This window comes from Zootoca vivipara, chromosome 6 (assembly GCF_965207765.1).
Source record: "Zootoca vivipara chromosome 6, rZooViv2.hap1.1, whole genome shotgun sequence".
Taxonomy (NCBI): domain Eukaryota; kingdom Metazoa; phylum Chordata; class Lepidosauria; order Squamata; family Lacertidae; genus Zootoca; species Zootoca vivipara.
The window spans coordinates 59,519,810-59,539,987 of NC_142589.1; the positions used below are offsets into that span (position 1 = coordinate 59,519,810).

Below are 20,178 nucleotides of genomic sequence, written 5' to 3' on the forward strand. Positions count from 1 at the left end.
GAGGGCAGCACAGAACTTGAATGCTGGGCTGATAGCAGTTGGGCAGATGCTGGACAAGATAGAAAATCAGTTTCAGGAATGGCTATAAAATTTGGAGATGCATTAATTGGTTGGAGATCGCGAAAGCAATCACTCTTAGCTTTAAGTTCCACTGAATCGGAATTCACTGCAGTGTCTGATGTTTGCAGAGAACTTGAGTTCTATAAACAACTGGTTCAGGAATTGTTTGGGGAATGTCCTCTACCCATCAGAATATGGGAAGATAATCAACCTTGCATTAGATTAGCTGAATCAGGACAATTCAAGGCACATACGAAACATCTTGACATCCGTTATCAAAACGTTTATCAAAGTGTAAAACAAGGTTTGGTAAAGCTACAGTACTGCCCGAGTAAAGATAATCTCGCAGATGGTTTTACAAAAGCATTAAGTTTGCAATCACATCAAGATTTCTGTTCAGGTCTGAATTTGAATTAAGTTTGTTACAGCTCAGTGTCACGAGCGAGAGGGGGTGTTGGTATTAAAGGGTTAAGTTATACTAGTCGCTCTAAACACTGAGCAGCTGAACCTAATTAAGCATCCGGGAATGTAAGACAGCCTGTATAAATAGTCAGTTCCTTGATGTGTTCTCTCTCTTAGGAGCGTTTTTTCTCTCAGTAGTGTTATCTCTTAGTTTTGGTTGCTGTGTGTAGGAGTGATGCCTGAAGTTTGTACACTGAGGCACAGTTTTGTTTAAGTTTTTACTTGGCCAGAGATGAAGAATGTCTGCCTTATCTCCTGGCTACGTTTTGTAAATAAAGCCTTTTGAGTTTGCAACATGCTCCAGAGTTCCTGAATTAACTCTTGCTGACTCACCTTACTCTTTGCCGCTGTGCTACAAAGCTCTGCTGAAAGGGAAGATTTACGTCTGGAAGCGTGACTGGACCGGTAAATTTCTTTACTTAAACACAAGCTAATTAAAGCTTATGGACAAACTTAGTTGGCTGTAATTCTGAAATATACTCAGAGTCCTGTAGTGACTCTTTATTGCAGTTTGTAAAACAGTGATAGAAATGCCCCCCCCAAAAAAAAAACCTCAGGCTTTTATATACATTATTTACACAATGAGTCCCGTCTGATTGGCTGATTCTGCTTCCCTCCTGGAGCCTGATTGGTCTTTTCCTGCAGGCCAATCAGTTGTTGCATTCAAGGATCCTACTTGCCTATTGTTCTAGGATCCAAGCTTAGTACATAACAAATTCTTCCTTCCTTTAAGAGCTCTTTCAATGTTTTTATACTTGTTCCAGAAAATTAATCATCTGAGTGTATACACCCTTCCATGGAATTATGGAATCATTGCCTCAGGCAATTTATTAATAACACTTTCCTTACATTACATTGTGTTTGGACCTGGTTGTTTGGTTCAGTGCATTTTGCAGGATCAAGTTAGCTGTGAAGTTTGGAACACAGACAACTCCTCAAAGGGTATAGGCTATTTTGAACTATAAATACAATTCTTAGCTCTCTGTAGACTGAAAATAAGTCAGGCTAATAATAAAAATATTTATTAGTGAAGTACAAAGATAGTACATACTTCTCCCGCGCCCCCCGTGTAATACAGAACTGGGGAGGCGTCACCAATGTCTCTGCTCCTTCTGTTCCTGTCCCTTTAACTCAGGAGCGAAACAGACACCAGTCAGAAAATGGCTGCCGTGGGTATGTGACACGCCACAAAATGGCTGCCACCTAAAAGAGCAGAAAAAGAGATGGGTCCACAAAATGTTGGAGGCATTAGTCTCTTGCTTGCACTTTGGATTTGTTTGGTGGAACTCTACTGAGACCTTTCATGGGCACCATAGGAGGAACTCGCGGCCACCCTGGTGCCCATGGGTGCCACACTGGTGTTTCCTGCTCAACAGCAGCAGCTTCTTCTGCTGACATGAGCAGTCGGTCGTTCTTATCGCCATGCCATGTAAAGTGTCGCCTCCCGACTTGCAGGCAAAACTGCAATTAAAACAAAGGCAGGCTAATCTGTGTGTTTCCTCCCACGCCCCACTCAAGTTGGAGGTATCTGCCACAAGATAGGACCAGCACTGTCAGGATTCCTTGTGCAAGCTAACCAGCTATGTGTGAGGGACAGAATCACCTGGGAATAACCATGCCAACAGTACCCACCCAGTTGGCAGGGTACCTATCAATCACATTTAGTTTTCCTTTAATGGGCTGAAGTGTGGTTCACCCAGAGGATTCAGGAACAGCTGGGAAAAGACATTTCCTTTCAACTCTATTTTGGAGGGAGACATTTCCACGTCCCTTGTGTTACCGCCTCCCCTCGCTCCATTCCTCAGTTGCTGGATGTGTTAACCACTATTGAGCGTCTGCATTTTCCTCAGGTGCTTGATCCCACTGCACCTTCAGCTCCAAGTCTCTGAACATGCTTGTGAAGAGCCCATTGCTGTGGGCAGAGTCTAAAGTATCTGGGCTTGTACCAAGAGACCCAGGCTTGTTTTCCAACCCATTGCTCACTTGAGTTATGCAGTCCGATACAGGGAACCCCAAAGGCTGATGCTGGGGATTCGTCCAGGCTGGCAAATCCCAGGCCACCCACTGCCCAGGGTTCTGATCTTGAATGAGGCTGCTGCAGGTGCGATGTGAAAACAAGGATGGTGGCATGCTTGACAGAAGATTGCCATCTGAGATGGCATTTTGGTTGAATTCCACCGCAGACAGTTGCAGTTCTGCAGGCTGCTTTCTGTAGCTCCCTGTCTCTTCGCCTGTTGTGGCAGGTACTCTCTCTTCCAGAAGGGGTGGAAGCAGCTGTGGCATATCTTGCATGTCTTCCTGAAGCAGCAGACATTGAATTCGCTCTGCATCTCCCAACACAGGCATGGGCATCTGTGGGGGCTTGTTTCCCCACAATTCTCTTTTGATCTGTTCTGGCATCTGTGCTTTATAACGCTCGCTGCTCAAGGAGCCCTCAGCTAAAGAACCGAGCTTCCTTGCTTGATTTGCTGAAGAATTTGCTTTGGTGGAGCTGGTGCCTTCAAAACACACTCCATATGTTAAAGGTGAAGGACCTTGTGTGCATGGTGGGTTCTTGGCCATTTGTGGCGTATAACCTACAGGCCGAGCAATGGTCTGGAACAGTGGTGCATTGGCCTGTTTCTGGTAAGCTGTTTCTGGCAGGCTGAATACTCCCTGGTCCTCCAGTGCCCCCAGTTGGGTGATCTGTGTTGGGTCTTTCTCTATAGTAAGTTGGACAGGCTTGCACGAATCATAGGGGTTCAGAATTTGTTCTACCCTCAGCACGAGAGGTTGGGAGCGTAAAATATCCTTGAAATCCTATAAGGGAAAAGATTAAATTTAGTTGCCAGAAATAAGCATAGGCATAAATGTAGGCAGCTAGAGAGATAAAGAAGCAGAGTGGCGGAGAGACCGAGTGGTGAAGCAGGAAGTCCCCAGCATTAAGCAATCAAGTTCACTCTCTGCCGTGGGGCCAGCAGGGAACACAGGAAGTTGCCAAGTCAGACCATTGGTTCATCTAGGTCAGTATTGACTACAGCAGGGATAAGGGGAACCTCTATCAGCCTGAGGACCACATTCTGTTCTGGGCAGAAATTCTGTTCAGGGTGAGAATCAACTTTGCCCTCAGGGAACCTTCCATGAATTTAGGGGAGGGGAGAGAGAGTGTTCTTATCCCCTTTCATAATGGGCTTCTATTTTATCCAAAGCCCACTGCAAAATGATCCTGTCTCTCCTCCTGAGTTCTCTGTGTAAGCCAAAGAGCTTGAGGGGTTTAGAGAAATTAATGGCAACCACAAAAATTACAGATGGCTACTAAGCCAAGCCAAAATATGAGAACTCCTGGTTAGTAAACACCAAGAACTGCCATGTTTTGTTCACAAGAGTAACCATTCCACCAAGTCTCTCTCTCTTGCAAAGAAATTCCTAAAAGAGAAATCAAACTACACTCATACCTTGGGTTACAGACGCTTCAGGTTGTGCATTTTCAGGTTGCGCACCGTGCCGAACCCAGAAGTACCGGAACGGGTTACATCTGGATTTCAGCGCTTGCACATGCACAGAAGCGCTAAATCACACTTTGTGCATTTGCAGAAGCGCCGAATCGCGACCCACACCTGTGCAGACGTGGCGCTGCAGGTTGCGAATGCTGCGGGTTGCGAACGTGCCTCCCACACGGATCACGTTCGCAACTCGAGCGTGTATTAGGAACCCGGGCAGTGCAGCAATTTCTCCAGCATTCCTGGGTGGGGGCTACAGCCTTCTCCTTGCCCTTCAGGCGCTACTCTTTTATGTATGAACAATGCCCAGCAATTAAAAGCCCAGGGGCTCATTAATAAAAAATCCAACAACCTTCCATAAGGGTGTGTGTGGGTGTGTTACAGTACATACCAAAGACGTGGGTTGCTGTGCGGTGTGCTGTTTAATATACTTGTAAATGAAGTAATATATTGTTCCAAAGATCAATACTGCCGCAATCAGAGCTACTGCGAACAAATAGAACAAATATGCAAACCAGGTGGTGTCTGGAGAGAGAAAACAAACCGTTAAAGATAGCAAGACCAGGAGAGTTGAGAGGGCAGGAACAGATGGCATACATGAGCTTTCGTGTGCATGCACACTTCTTGTGCATGCACACGAAAGCTCACACCTATGACAAACTTAGTTGGTCTCTAAGGTGCTACTGGAAGGATTTTTTTTTTTTTACTGCATCAGACCAACACGGCTACCTACCAGTAACATCGTCTAGTCATTCTGGCTCAAGAGTTCATAGAACTGGTCTGAGCTTTTATAAAGGATCATCATCTTTCCAGCCGAAGTAAAGGGAAGTGATGAATGTCCATAGGGACAAAGGAAGCTGCCTTAGTAAGAACATTGGTCCATCTATCTTAGAATTGTCTACACTGGCTGGTAGCGCCTCTCCAGAGCTTCGGACTGGGGTCTTTCACAGCCTTACTAGGAGATGCTGGGGGTGAAACATGAGACCTTCTGCATTCAAAGAAGGTGCTCTACCACTGAGCTATGTGGCCCTTTACTTTTTGAACCAGCAAAATGCCCTTACTTTGGAGAGCAGAAAGAAAGGCCATGAATGGCAAAGGTACCCAGAGGGAGGGCAGTGTACCTCTGTACACACTCAAAGAACCTGGAGCACCAGGGGCAGGAATGGAGGGGGAGCAGTTTTATAGTCGTGTCCACAAGGGTAACACTTTCCCACAGGAATGAAGGATAACTCTTTATTTATATGAGGGCAGGTAACAGGTCTCAACATTTGTGAGACGGAACCTGCTCCCTGCTCCTGGTGTCCCCAGTATGTTGTGGTGGAACAAGGGTTGTCTCCTGCAGGATTTCAGCCCGGTGTAATTTAATCACCCTGCTGTGAACCACGCCTCTTGGTTAATGCCTCTTGGTTAGCCCTTGCGACATCCCCAACCCATTCCAAATCCCTCAAGCAGTGTTTCATTGTTTGCAAAATATTTGTGGCTTTCTTGTTGTTATGATAAGGGCTTGACTCACACCCATGGAAAGGTATATGTACCTGTGTAAAATAAATAAATACACTGAGATGGGGGGGAAAGACAAAGAGCCCCATAGACTCATTTGTGGCAGGCAAGACTGGGGATTGGTACATTCATTTGTGAGGGAAGTTGTACCACTAGGTTCACAATGGGAAAATTGCCTGTGGTGACTGCTTCGTGTCTAATGTTTTAAGTATCTAAGATCTGGCAGCATTTCATAACAATGTCTCACCTGATAATGTTTTTGCCCAAAAAACATAAGGCTTGCTGGTTTTGTCTGAATATCTTATGTGTATTGTTCCATTGTATTCGGTGTTGGGATACAAGTCAGAGATTTCAAATTCATTGTTGTTGTTAACTTTGACCCACTAGAGAGAGAGAGAGATTTTATTTTAAGGAGGGAAAGTGGTACTTTATGTTATCTACTTTCAAAGCTCGACCAAGAGCCAAACTGTATGTTATGCTTAATGTGCAGTATATAGTTGCGTCTTCTGTTTTCCCATAATTAACGAGAGTTGCAGTGGGCCCTGATTGGTACCCAACTATGACATACCAGATCAGAACCCTACATGGCTACAATCCCCTGATTTCCACTCCTGGTGGCAGCTGGGGATAAACCTGCCCTCTCCAGACCATCAGGGATCCTTGCACCTCTGATTCACTCGGGAAAAACAGAAGATGTAGCTGCATGCTGTGAACTAGCATAACATGAAACTTAGTCCTGACACTTCATAAAACAAGGGTGTTTCCACGTGAATATGTATAGCAACACACACACACACACAGAGCTAAAGACTGAAGCTGAAACTTTTGATTACCCTCAGTTTCTCATTTCTCCAATCTGAAGTTCAGTTCTCCATGTTTCCACATGTTTGCAATTCTTAAAAAAATGCCCTTGTGAAAATTCATGAATGTTTTAGTACAAATTACTCCTAATCCACACATTTTTATGCGTTTTGCCTAATCCACACATTTTGGCAAAACAATTTCCCCTTTCAACGGTTGTTCCCCCTCCATTTAGAACGCTGTCTAGCTCCGCCTCCCAGGGAACACCTGCCTATCATGGGAGTGAATCATCATCAGGCACTATTCCGCCACAGAGGGAACCCTACACAAATCCAGAGTGGAGTCCCTAAGACAGTCGGATGGTGCCTTGTACACCTCCTTCCAGCAACTCCTGCAGACGAGCTGGTGCCAGACATATTGCTCTGCTTTCCTTTGGACCACATCAGTAATGCAGAGAGAGGGGTCTTGTCATCTGGGCCCACTGTCCAGGCTTGTACCTTGGGGAGGTCACTTCAGTGTTGCTAATGCAGCAGATTGACTTCACCCCCAGAAGTGCATTCCATTGTCTCTTGAGACTGACAACAATGGTCAAAAAGAAATAAGAATTGGGTTCCTTCCCCCAAGTGATGCGGGTGGTGCTGTGGGTTAAACCACAGAGCCTAGGCCTTGCCGATCAGAAGGTCGGCAGATCAAATCCCTGCGACGGGGTTCGGTGGTTCGAATCCTCGCAATGGGGTGAGCTCCCGTTGCTCAGTCCCAGCTCCTGCCAACCTAGTGTTGGGGGGCGTGCATTACATCATCATGTGGAGTCTCCCCCCCCCCGAATTAATTCAATTCAACTTTTCTCTATTGCTGCGTGGTGAAGTTTCCTTCAGCCTGGGAGTCCCATTCTGGGCTGCTACAATAGCAGTTCGAAAGCATGTCAAAGCGGGAAGGTAAACGGCGTTTCCGTGTGCTGCTCTGGTTTGCCAGAAGTGGCTTTGTCATGCTGGCCACATGACCTGGAAGCTGTACGCCGGGTCCCTCGGCCAATAACACGAGATGAGCACTGCAACCCCAGAGCCGGTCACGACTGGACCTAGTGGTCAGAGGTCCTTTCTCCAAAGTTACCATTTTCTCTCATACACCTGTTCCCCCCCCCACTTACCTCCTTCTTTGTCTTTTGGCAATGTATCGTTAATTCGTATTCAACTGTCATTCCAATTTGACTGAAAATGTCTACGACAGTGAGGGTCTGATTATCCTTGTCTCTCAGAGGGGTAGCAGGAGGTTGTACATAGAACTTTATCGAATTAACACTGGGTGTGTATTTCACATCAGGACTCCCAATAATGGCTTGGAGAGAGCGAGAGAGCAAGAGAGCAAGAGTGAGAAAACAAAAGGGATTTGTTTTAAGTTTAGTGATAGTAGTTTTGAGAACTGGATAACTGAGGCATTTTTTAAAAAATGGCTCAGTTTCTTTAATACTGACTTCTCATGGTTAGCACCCTTGGCCCTCTCATGATGTCTACACCATGTATTTAAAACATTCATACGTATATACATAATTTTATTTGTATCCCACCTTTCCACAGTTCAAACCATGATCAAGGCGGCTCACAACATGAAAAATACATAATTACAGCACAACAAAAGCAGCCATAAAGAAAACATCAAAAAATACACAACCAAATTGAAAAAAATGCACACAAATCATAGTAAGATCTAAAATAAAGTTAAGATAAAATAAATTAAAAATTAATATCAAGAACAGCAACAACACCCCCCCAAACAATTCCCCAACCCAAGAGTACCATTTAAATACTCATGGCTTCTCCCCAAGAATCCTGGGGTGTGCAGTTTGCTAAAGGTGTTGGGAATTGGCCCAGCACCATTAACAAACTATAGTTGTCAGATTCTTTGGGGAAAGCAATGAGTGTCAGAACAGTGTGAAGAGGACCAAAACACAGGAGTGGATAACCTTTGGCCCTCCAGTTGTTGCTGAACTACAATTCCCATCAGTCCCGGCAAGCACGGCCAATGGCCACAGGTGATGAGAACTGTAGTTCAGCAACATCCACACAACCTGCAATAGCTGCACCTGCTGAATGAGGCAGCTTTCTTAAAGAAGCATGAGGCCTGTCTTTGGGGAACATGTTTACCTTACTCCTGCAGCTTTCCACTACTGTATGGAAGGGAGAATTTCAACAAACGCATCTTACCCCATCATAGTGCCATAGTGGCGAGACATCCTACAACTGTTGGAGTTTATTTTCTTGTTTACTTTTTAACAATGTGTCCCACTTTCCCACTAAAGTAGAACTCAAGGCAACTCAAGAAGAGGGTGTGTGGCTTGGAAAGAATTTTGAGGGACAGGTGCTTTGGTAGCATAGCTGCCAAGTTTTCCCTTTTCTCGCGAGGAAGCCTATTCAGCATAAGGGAATTTCCCTTAAAAAAGGGAGAACTTGGCAGCTATGTTTGGTAGACATTTGACTGCTGGGCCAGAAGTTCCCCACCCTGGTTTACAATATTAGCCACTTACTGTTTTCCCGGGGATAGAATCTTGAAGACTCGACCCATTTGGAGACGCAACAGTTCGGGACAGTGGCTCTCACTCTGGCATAGTAGCACTCGGTGAAGTTTTCCGTTTCAAGCGTGAGATTGCAGGAGCGCCGTGTGATGTTTTGGCACTCACTCTTGTTCTGCCATGCATCCCCGTACCTATGAACAAAGGTAGCTGAGTCAGTCCAAAAGCCCATTTAGCTCAGTATTATCCAAGCTGACTGGCAATAGCTCTCCAAGATTTCAGGCTAGTGTTTTTCCCAGCCTCACCTGGAGATGCCACCCGGAGATTGAACCTGGGACCTTCTGCATGCAAAGCAGATGCTCTATCTCTGAGTTACACCGCTTCCCCCACAATCACTGCTCCCCATCTGCTTTAGGCAATGTGTGGGTGGAGAACAGCAGGCAGCGGCAAAGACAGCACACGTCACTGTTAAACCACAGGGAAGGTAATTGAGGTCTGAGATAGACATCAGTGAAAAAGAGACACGTGCCTGGATCTGCCATGGAGCAGTGTGTTGCAAGCTGCGATGCTACCAGACACTTGGCTGGCTGTGCTATTGTTGCCAGGATTCCAGCTTAAACAAATAAGATGAGAAGGTTTTGGAGCAGTTGGGCCTATTTGGAAGTGAGCTCTCTGCATTCAGCCCAGCATTCACTCCAGGGTTGAGTTCAGGAACCTATTTGGTTCGGCAAGCAGCAGAACTGAGCACTGCACAGCACCAATTGGCCAGCGCCTTTAACATTACCAAGGCAGCTCCCACCTCCAATCTCTATGACAATTTTGCTTTTTAAAAAGCTTCCTTTTTAAACAATGCTAAGGTGGCATGTGACAGATACTTTAGGGGTCAAACAAGTTGCCACCTGGGACACAGTGGAATTAGTGCAGATCACATCACACAATGTGGGTTACTAAGGTCAGAAGGCAGGTTTCACCCTCAGCCCAATGGTGTCCTTAAGAAAACTCAAAGAGCAGAGGGTGTCATGTTACACTGAATCAGACCTTGGGTCCATCTAGTTCAGTATCGTCTACACTCACTGGCATCAGCTCTCCTGGATTTCAGACCAAGGTCTCTCTAGGCGCAGTCTGGAGATGTCAGGGATTGTACCTGTTTCTGCATACATTGAGCCACTGCCTTACTTTCAGACGGCTGGTTGCCATCCATTGCTGCCCTGGGCTCCTTTGGGAGGAAGCGTTGGCTATAAACTGAATAAAGGTAAAGGGACCCCTGACCATTAGGTCCAGTCGTGACCGACTCTGGGGTTGCGCGCTCATCTCGCATTATTGGCCGAGGGAGCCGGCGTATAGCTTCCAGGTCATGTGGCCAGCATGACAAAGCCGCTTCTGGCAAACCAGAGCAGCACATGGAAACGCCGTTTACCTTCCCGCTGTAGCGGTTCCTATTTATCTACTTGCATTTTGACGTGCTTTCGAACTGCTAGGTTGGCAGGAGCTGGGACCAAGCAACGGGAGCTCACCCCGTCACAGGGATTCCAACCGCCGACCTTCTGATCAGCAAGCCCTAGGCTCAGTGGTTTTACCACAGCACCACCTGGGTCCCATAAACTGAATAAATAATGACAATAACATGAGGAAGAAGAGCATACTTCCCCACCACTCTGGTAGCTGGTGGCCTTTGTCAATAGGAATCTCATGGATGGGGTGCAATGCAAGATGTTTGTTTCATCATCCTTGGCACAGGAGGAGTGGCTCCTCTCATATGCCTCCCTTGAATGAGGCATGCAAAATATGTAGAACGGGGGAGGCTCTCTCTTGGGGTGCCAGCTTGTCACCATTTTAGTTATGCTGCTATCTAATTTCCGAGCTGCAGAGTCCCAGGCTGGGTTGCAGCAGCACAAAAACAAAACAAAACCCAATGACATTAAAACCGGTTAAAAGAATTTACATCGAAGATAATGCCAGAAAAGTATAGGGGGGAAATAGAAAGGGAAATTGAGTAGGTCCTAAAATATATAGGTCAGAAGGCTAGGATAGAGTGGTTTGTCTTCAGTGCACAGTGAAAACAATGCTGTGATGGCACCAGATGCATTTCTTTACCGTCGCAGCAAGCACAAGGCCTGGGCAAAGGGGTGGGTGTTTCACTAAGGCAGAGGTAGCCAACAGGTTCTTTGGATTACAACTCCCATTATACCTGGCTATTAGGCATGCTGGCTGCAACATCTGGAGGGCACCATGTTGCCATGTAGTAGACCTTGCCCGCCATATTTTACCTGATGGTAGGGATGGATGGATGGAACTCAGTTTCTAATTTTCCCAGTCTTTGATTCAGTTCTCTGCATCGCTTCAGCGATTTACAATTTTTCACCATGAAAAGTTGTCAGGATTTTAGTGCAATTTTCTCCCAATGAACACGTTTGTGTGCGGTTTTGATTAATGGACCCATTTCTGTGAGCAATTCCCCCCCCAATATAACACACATTTATATGTTCTTTTCATGAATATATGTGTTTTTATGCACACTTTCCCCTAACATAATGCATTTTTGCGAAACATTGTTGCAAATTTGGGAGAGATGCGGATTTCAGTGGATGGGTTTTGGTTCTCATATTATTTTCTGAAAGTGAAAATTGGGTAGTTTCCCTTTAAAATGAGAAGTGAATCAAATTCCTCCTCCTCCCAACTTTCTAAAAGCCCCTGCGAGCAAAACAAAGCTGCAGTTAAGAGGAGACCAGGTGTCTTTATAGGTCGGAGATTGACCGTAACCTCCTCCCAACTTTCCAAAAGCCTTTGTGAGCAAACAAGGTTTCAGGTGAGGAGTTTTTTTTTAAAAGTCACCACCTTACAGTGCAATCTTAATCATGTCTGCTTACAATTAAGTCCTACTGGGTTCAGTGTTTACTTCCGTGTAATTAGGATTTGGATTGCAGCTTTAGCAAAGCAGCAACAGCAGGATTAGAGGAATAACCCTCCTCCTCCTCCAGACTTTCTGGCGGCAATCTCATAGGTTTACAGAACAGAAAGATGACAAGACTTAACTGTCTGCTACCAACTTTGCGAAAGTGTTTGTGGGTAAATATGCTTGTGGAAGAGGAGGGCAAGTTTTTAAAGAGATGGTGTCACTTACTGCGAAAGCCATAAATATGTTTTCATCATTGCCAAACTCTTCATCAGTCATGCATTCATTATGTTTTGGTGGGTGCTCCCTAAAAGGGTGTGTGTGTGTGTGTAGCTCTCAAGCTATCTGGTGCCCTTCAAATCAAATCCAGGTATCTCTTTTCCTCCCTCTTTTGCATCTTGAAAGCAGGCAGTGGTGTAATTTATCTGCATGTCCCACCCAGCTTAATTGCTGCAATGAATATTCAATTTAGATATTAAGGTTTAATGAGAATTTCATAGCCCATCCTTGGCTTGCATCCAAAGGGTTATGTTTACTGGAAAGATCAAAGGAGAAAAGTTTCCGGGTGCCAAGTTCTTCAGCTTGTGCAACAGAGGAAGATCTAAAGTACGGTGCACTTCAGGGGAGACATCAGCTATCTCAGCAATGTGATGGAAGCAAACTGGGTGAAAGCTGTCATCAAGAGGATTTGTTTACACGCCACCCCTACCCCAGTCATCAGAGTTAGACATGTATTTGCTCATTTTACATTTCTTGGAAAACATTCAGGTTGTGCAACAGCATGAAGTCCACTGTAACATGGGCCTGCATGATGAAAAGAGGGCTCTTTTTTATCTGTTCTGCCAGAATAGGAATAATTCTTGCATATTTTATGCATTATTATAATATGTGTTTTATGCACATATATGTATACTCCAAGTTTCCTAAAGTTATCAGCAGATAAACAGATACCTACAGCAATGTGTATAAAAGGATACTTTGCATTAATACTTATACAGTTATGTTGCAGAAATATAGTACGGAATATATATATTGCAGAAATATAGTGTAGAATTAGTTGGGTTTTAACAAACCAACAAAACGGATAATGCCCAAGTGCTCTATGCAAGAGCACTTGACTGGGGCTGAATCTACACACAGGGGGAAATGCTATAAATAAGCCATGAATTCAATCGTTATAACGAAAGAAAAAACTCTATGTAAAATCGCATAGACAAAGTTTTTTGCTCTACAGCACCATCTGGTGTTGCATGTTTATAACACATTTAAAACACTGTTTGTTTGTTCTCTAATGTAGCTGAGTCCTTTGTAAGAACCCTCAAATACTTTGCATAAATCCACGGAAAACAGATGGGTGAATGTGTGTACTTCCGTGTTTGTTTACACGCATGCATGCTGAGCAAGGAGAAGCAAGCAAGCCTTGAAAGCGGCATCAGTTCCTCCCACAGCTACAGTGGCATTGCAGCTCCTCAAGGCTGCCTCTCATTTGCCAGTTGCATTCCAAATGGTAAAACTATTTCTGCACCCTGCCACGTAGGCGTGACCTGAATTCCTTGCACTGGGAGTATTCACATTGCAATACTGGTACAAGGCAAGCAGTGTGGTACAGTGGTTGGAGTGCTGGAGACAGGGGTCCAAACCCATACTCAGTTATCAAGCTTTCTGTGTGATCTTGGGCAAATTACAGCCTTTCAGCCTAACGTGCCTATTTTGCAGATAAAATGGATAGGAGGATCAATTTATACCACATTGAGCTCCTTATAAATGTAATAATTGGGACTGTCAGCGCCCATTAGTGAGAACCTAAAGCTACACAACAGCCTCAAAATATGGCCATATCCGGAGCCGCCTCAACCATTAGGCAGGATAAGTTAATAATAATAATAATAATAATAATAATAATAATAATAATAATAATAATAATTTATTATTTGTACCCTGCCCATCTGGCTGAGTCTCCACAGCCACTCTGGGTGGCTCCCAATTGAATATTAAAACAATACAGCATTAAATATTAAAAACTTCCCTAAAAAGGACTGCCTTCAGATGTCTTTTAAAAATAGGATGGTGTTCCACAGGGTAGTGCCACTACCAAGAAGGCCCTCTGTCTGGTTCTCTGTAACCTCACCTCTCACAATGAAGAAACCGCCAGAAGGCCCTCGGCGCTGGATCTCAGTGCCTGGGCTGAACGATGGGGGTGGAGACGCTTATCATTTCAGATGGTAGATACTGGGGGCGGGCCAACAATGGCAGTCCCCTTCTAAGCCCGCCCCCCAACTGTCCCCTTCTCTTACAGGACAGAGCTGTGTTTGTCCATATGTACTTGCTGCCATCAAATGTGGCATAGGACACTGTCCCATTGACAGTACTGAAAAGTCCAATTGGCTTCTGTTTCTAGAATGGGGAGGACACATCATCTTGCCCATTGCCTCAGGCAGCAAAATGTCTGTTTCTTCCCTGGACCTGACACATGCTGTTCCCACAGCAAAGTATTTTTCTCCCTATCTGAGATATCTGGGGGTTCAAAGAATAACAGTCAACAGTCACACCAAATAAGGAGAAGGAATAGTCCTCTTACTTCTTATACTGCACATCGTACACAGTGCCTGGAAGTGGCTCCCCCCAGCTCTTCCAAGTGAAGATATTTTCAAAGTTTGTGGACGAAAAGATTGGTTGTTGAATGAGTGGTGGTCTCTCTGCTAGCAAATTCCCTACAATGAAGAAAAAAATGATTATTAGAGGTTAACAGAAAGTGCAGTCTCTGTACTTGGGCTGTGTATATCTTACCAACTTAAAAGGAAGCTAGGGCCATCCTTTTTCTCAATTCGGACTAAAGGTGGTTGCTGGTGGCGGGGGGACAATGGCACATTGAAACAAGGGATGGACGGATCCATCCATTTTGGCTCTCTCAGTTTCTCATTTCTCAAAATTTAAATACAGTTCACTACATTTTTTCAACAACTGGTGGATTTTTTTGGGGGTCAAAAATCCGCATGAAAATTCTCCAGCCTGTTTGTGTGTAATTCTGCAAATAAATATATTTTTGCATGCAGTTTTGACTAACGGACACATTTCTGCAAGCAATTCCTCACAATATAATGCATCTAGTATATTATTTTAACTAATATATTGATTTTTTGGGCAAAGTTTCCCTTAATATATGCATTTTTATAAACCATCTGTGGTTGGAGAACTGTATTGCAAAATTCTGATATTTGCGAATTTCCATGAACTACCCTGTTTTAGTTCTCATATTGTTTTAGGGAAATGCGAAATTGATAGAATCAGCTCTTAATGTGAACTGAATCAAATTTATCCCCCATCTCTATTTTTCCCCCATACAGTATTTCATAAGAAATGACAGGGTAGATATGGATAATGATAACATTTATTACCCACCTTAATGTTTGTGGCTAATGTCATGTGTGCACCGCTTCCCAAACCAGCAGTGGGAGCACAGAACGAATGCAGAATGTGAACCCAAACGAAATTCCCCTCATACCAAAGTTTGAGAACCCCTGTTTTAGAGAATTTTATTTGCTGCTTTTTGTTGCAATGTTGCTCTACATTACTCTGGGATTCTGTAGGTGGAAGGGTGGTGTAGAAATGCAATAAAACTCAGGCTGGTGGGGACTCCATACCTCTTTACCTGGCCCTAAGGTGGGCCACCCACCCTCCCAGGCCCCCACTTTGCCCCCTCCTTGAGGGTTTTTGCCTCACTGGAAAGTTTCCTTGGACTCTGATAATGTTTCTTGCCTGTGTAGGTGGAGGACAGAGAGAGAGATGTGCATAGAAACTAGCTTGCTGTACAAAGGTAACATTTACACTCATTGCTTTGCTCACTTTTTGCCTCTAGCCCCACCCACCACTTGCACATTGCCCTTCAAAAGGCTGCCTTGGGCTGAAATGGGCTCTCCGCCCCACAAACAAACAAACAAACAACAGTTTCGGGTGGAGAGTCAGCTATTGCCTTAAACCTGTCAAGCATTCTCAGCTGAGCGGTGTTTTGGCAACAGTGATCAGGAAATACAGCATTGTTTAAAAGTTTTACAGTTGCTTTTTAGAATTGTAGAAGTAAAAAACATGCAGCTGGGATTTCCCCCACCTCACTACCCTCGCCTCATGGCAGCGATGCAAACTGCCATGTTGGGTGTTGACTATAGGAGGAGGGGAGTAGCAAGGGGTGCGTTGGGGGCGGTCTGCCCCAGGTGCCACCCTGGAGGGGGGGTGACACTCAGCACCCCCCCGCGACTCCCAAGCTGAGCCCCGCCACCCAGTAAAAAGCCTTGCTTGGCATGGCAGCGGCTGGCTTGCTCACTCACCTGCTTGGCCGGCATGCGCTTTGCTTCTTCCTTCCTGCTGGGCGGTCCATACGGTGTGCCGCTTGCGCGGCAGCCTATACAGCCGTGTGCGAGCAGTAGTTATAAGGCCAGTGCGCGCCAGCGGCACCGTGTGCAGAGTGCACACTCATGGATACCGCACATGCATAGTCTGTACGGGGTGCCGCTTGTGCAGCGGCCTATACAGCTACCATGCGCGAGCAGCAGCCCGTAAGGCCGCTGTGCATGAGTGGCAGCCTGTGAGGTGCAGTCCTATACGGCCCCCATGTGCGAGCGGCAGCCCGTAAGGCTGCCGCATGCCAGCAGTGGCCCATACTGACTGCACATGTGCGGCACCCCATACGGAATGTGCACGTGTGGGATGCCACACATGCGCAGTCCTTACGGGGTGCTGCACAGGCGCCGCACCGGGTACCATCTGGACTTGCTATGCCACTGTGTAGGAGTCAACTCCTAGGGGTCTGGGGACCCCAAAGTTGACAGGCATTGCCATTCTAATGCTGTGTGCGTACCGTGTCTTGTGATTGATTATGTGGGGCAGGGCTTACCCCCAATATTTTGTTCAAGTTGGTATCCCTGATGCTGGCTCCAGGTTTCGCAGTTCCCATGGGCAAAAGGACCTCCTCGGAGCCCACTCTCTCAATGAGTCCAGCTTCTATTCCCGGGATTCTTGGTTGTGTGTGTGCTTTAAAAGTGTGTTGTGTACACTGTCAGAGTCCCACAAGCAGCAAATTGCATTAAGGATGAGAATTAGAGTCTAGCCCACATCCCTCCCTATTCAAAGGGCAAAACCACCCATGGAGGGTAAAGGAAAAACAACTATTCGCAACTCCCAGCTTGGACTCTCCTGCTTTGACCTAAGACATTCTTTGATTTCATTTCAGCTTTCTGTTTTGCTCCCCACCCTCCCCAGCCCCAGATAGGTTGGGGACCACTTATCTATTGAGAGGAAGACTTTCCCCTTTAGGACTGAAATCCTAGGCTTAGTACATACCATACCGTCAAACCCTTATACAGTTAAGATTAGTCAGATTTTTTTTAAAATTTCCATAATACAATAAAATTAGGACTAGAAAAGAAGAGAAAAGGACGAGAGAGAGAGAGAGAGAGAGAGAGAGAGAGAGAGAGAGAGAGAAATAAGATAAACAACACAAAACAAAAACATTAGCAAAAGCAAACCCCTATACATTTAAAGCACATCCCCCCCTAAAGAATTATGGGCATTGTAGTTTGTAAAGGGTTGCTGTGAATGGCAGCTCTGAGGGTATTAAGGATTTAGGGGAATTGTAACACTGTGAAGGTGTAAACTACAGTACCAGGGTTGTTGGAGGGAAAGAATGTGTTTTGAAGGTTTAGACATGTGTAGGCAGCCCTAGCCAGAGGCAGATAGAGGGGAGTGTGACTTGCTTGGTCGCAGAGCCTCGAGAGCGCAGCAGGGGATGCTGCAACTATGCTGTAGAATGGAAGGCAAGAGGTAGGGGGTGCTTAATTTTGGCACCACACAAGGCATTGCTGAATTTTGAGACCCCCGGTCTGCCACTGGCCCCAGTTGCCATAGATGAATGCTGTTGCTACCTGCTTGACTGTTGGAACAACCGAAGCTATGGGAACAATGCCACTCCAGGGCGTAAGCTCGTAACAAAGCTAATGGGAGCAAGAACCAACCATGGAGATCACGTTTGCCCGCTTGGTAAACTCTCGCTACAGCTTAAAGAGATTCAGAGATCATGAAGAGAGGCTTTAATAAAGAGGAGTCAAAGGTTGGTTACTCACCCACTAGGGAGCACAGAGCCCAGAAGACGAGAAGTTCCTTCATTAATAGCACGGCACAAATAGTCGTGGTATGGGGCTAGCTGTCCTCAACACTGGCTGAATAAATTTGGGAAGGCTCCAAATTCTGGGAGCTGGGCTGGTGAAGAGGCTGAAGAGATAATACAGTAACTCTGTTCCCACTGCAACACATCAAGCGATCTTCATTGGAGACTTCTTCCTTGCTTACGTGCCAGAGAGGCATCCAACATTCTGAAGCCAAGCCAAGCATATTTCTTGATAAGCGACTTCCTGCTGACATTCCTCGCGAGAATTCAGGAACTGGTTTTTCTGGTCTAGTGGCCTTTTCCTTTTCCACTTACTATTACCTCAACCGGCAGAAACGGCTCCGCACCTCAGCCTGTGGCTACGGAACTTCTGCAATTCTTGTCGCGCAAGCTGCTGTCGCACTGGTGAAAATAAAAAAAACCCTTTTGAAAAGCCAGCACAAGGGAAGACAGTGTCAAGATGGCATTTTGAAACAGCCTTTTACTTTGGTTTGCTTTTTAAAAAAGCAACAGTCATGCATTCCTAAGCCTGAGGTGAGCTGAGTTATAAAGTAAAATAAATAATAATCTCTATATATAAAAATGTAAAGGGTCCAGGTTTGTGTTTTATGACCTTTCTCCAAAACCACTTGACCGATTTACTTCGAATTTGGACACAACGTTCCACTCCAATACCCGAGTGTCTCCATAAACTTAAAACACACAAAGGTGGCACCTGTCACAGGTAAAAACATGAATTTGTGGGGAAGAAATGGCTCCCTCCAGTGGACGCCAAAGGAACAGACGCCATTTGTGTACTGGCGCCTCACACACCCCTCCCCCTCCTCCTACCTCACCAGGCCAGTCCAGAGCCAGGCCGGGCCCACCACCACCACTTCCGCCCCCCCCCCACTTGCAGAGCTAGGCCTGGCCCCGATCCAAACCCCTTCTCAACAAGAGCGAAACTACAGACTGACCTGAGTGGAGGTGGGGGCTCCCCTGGGTGGGGGGTGGGTGGGGGGAGGACAGGGTCGGGACGGGTCATGGGTCAGGACAGGGTGGGGTGGGGGGAGTCACAGGGATTAGCCACAGCAACGCGTGGCTGGGTACAGCTAGTATTAAATAAAATGTGAGTTCTTGTTTGAAAGCTACATCCTCTGAATACTTAACATTATCTTAAAACAACTTGCATCTGGTCCACACCATACATTTGAAGCACTTCCAAGACACACTTAGAGCACATGACTTCCCAGAGAATCCTGGGAACTGTAGTTTGCTCCTCGCAGAGCTACAATTCCCAAGGATATTTTTTTTGGGGGGGGAGTCATGCACTTTATATGTGCATTGGATATTATTTAAAAGGTGGGGTGTGTCTCTAGACTTTGTTCCCTCCAGATATTGTTGGGCTACAATGGGGTGGAGAAGTGAATGCAGGCAGCAGGCTGAATCTTGGCCTCTCCAATGACCATGGGCCATATTGGCAGGTGGGTGGGGCCACCCCCTGTCAATTAACTGATGCCACCGTATCAGGTGAAGCATTTTCCTTTGCCTTTATCATTTGACTTCAGGCAAAGGAATAGAGCTTTGCTTATCAGCAGTGCCTGCAAACCCTTCTTTGGGCAGGGAGCGGTGGCTGTACCTGCCTTGCACCTGATGACATCAGGTGTAGGGCAGGTGGACATGACTCTGGGAAAACAGCCTCAAATTAGGTCTGTGGGGGTCAGAGGTTCCTCACCACTGGGCTACAACTCCCACCATCCCTGATCATTGATGCTGATGCTTGTGGAGGCTGATGGGAGTCTAGCAATATCTGTAGGGCCACACGTTCCCCATCCCAGTTCTGGAGGGCGCCTTGCCTTCTGCATGGCAAAGAAGAGCAAATGGAAAAGGGCTCAGTTTGGTTTGGATGCAAAAAAGGTTGTTAAGTGGTTTGCAGGGAGAGGGGAGGTTGCTTAGAGGGACAGAACTGACATTGCCGTGAATCTGTCACAAAGTGGGATTTAGATGGGCTCACAGTGATTGAAGTGCAAGTGAGAACCCCTGTTTTATGGCAAATGGGATTTCAAGGAAGGGCCATAGCCCAGTGGTAGAGCATCTGCTTTGCACAGTGAAGGTGTGATTCAGCTGACCTTAGTCTTCTCCACTATTTCTGTTTATAGTAATTGTTTCTGATTTGCATCTATGCATATAAATTACCATGTACAATTTTCGTGCAAATCTGTGTCCTCTTTTGCCTTTGTTTCCTCGGTGCATTTTCTTGTTTTTGCCCCCAAACAGACCCTGCACCAGGGGTAGGGAACCTCCAGTCTGAAGGTCTGATCAGGCCCACCAAACTTCCAGA

At 45.8% G+C, this 20,178-nt stretch overlaps 1 protein-coding gene across 1 annotated transcript; it reads right to left on the reverse strand.

Moving 5' to 3' along the window:
• Positions 1-1,528: 1,528 nt before the first annotated feature.
• Positions 1,529-18,103, reverse strand: IL22RA1 (interleukin 22 receptor subunit alpha 1). The gene is made up of 7 exons (XM_035120142.3): positions 17,815-18,103; positions 14,280-14,412; positions 8,824-9,002; positions 7,450-7,637; positions 5,749-5,884; positions 4,393-4,526; positions 1,529-3,321 (listed from the first exon to the last, which is right to left on the reverse strand). Exons 1-7 carry the CDS (start codon positions 17,855-17,857, stop codon positions 2,347-2,349), a joined length of 1,788 nt encoding a protein of 595 aa, XP_034976033.3. The 5' UTR covers positions 17,858-18,103; the 3' UTR covers positions 1,529-2,346.
• Positions 18,104-20,178: the final 2,075 nt, after the last annotated feature.

Excerpts from the sequence above, each read along its gene's own strand:
- IL22RA1 (XM_035120142.3), bottom strand. The coding sequence starts at position 17,857 with ATGAAGGAACTTCTCGTCTTCTGGGCTCTGTGCTCCCTAGTGG. Across the intron at positions 14,413-17,814 it reads GGCTCTGTGCTCCCTAGTGG|GGAATTTGCTAGCAGAGAGA; the intron begins GTGAGTAACCAA and ends TCTTCATTGTAG. Across the intron at positions 7,638-8,823 it reads ATTCTATCCCCGGGAAAACA|CCATTATTGGGAGTCCTGAT; the intron begins GTAAGTGGCTAA and ends GCTCTCTCCAAG.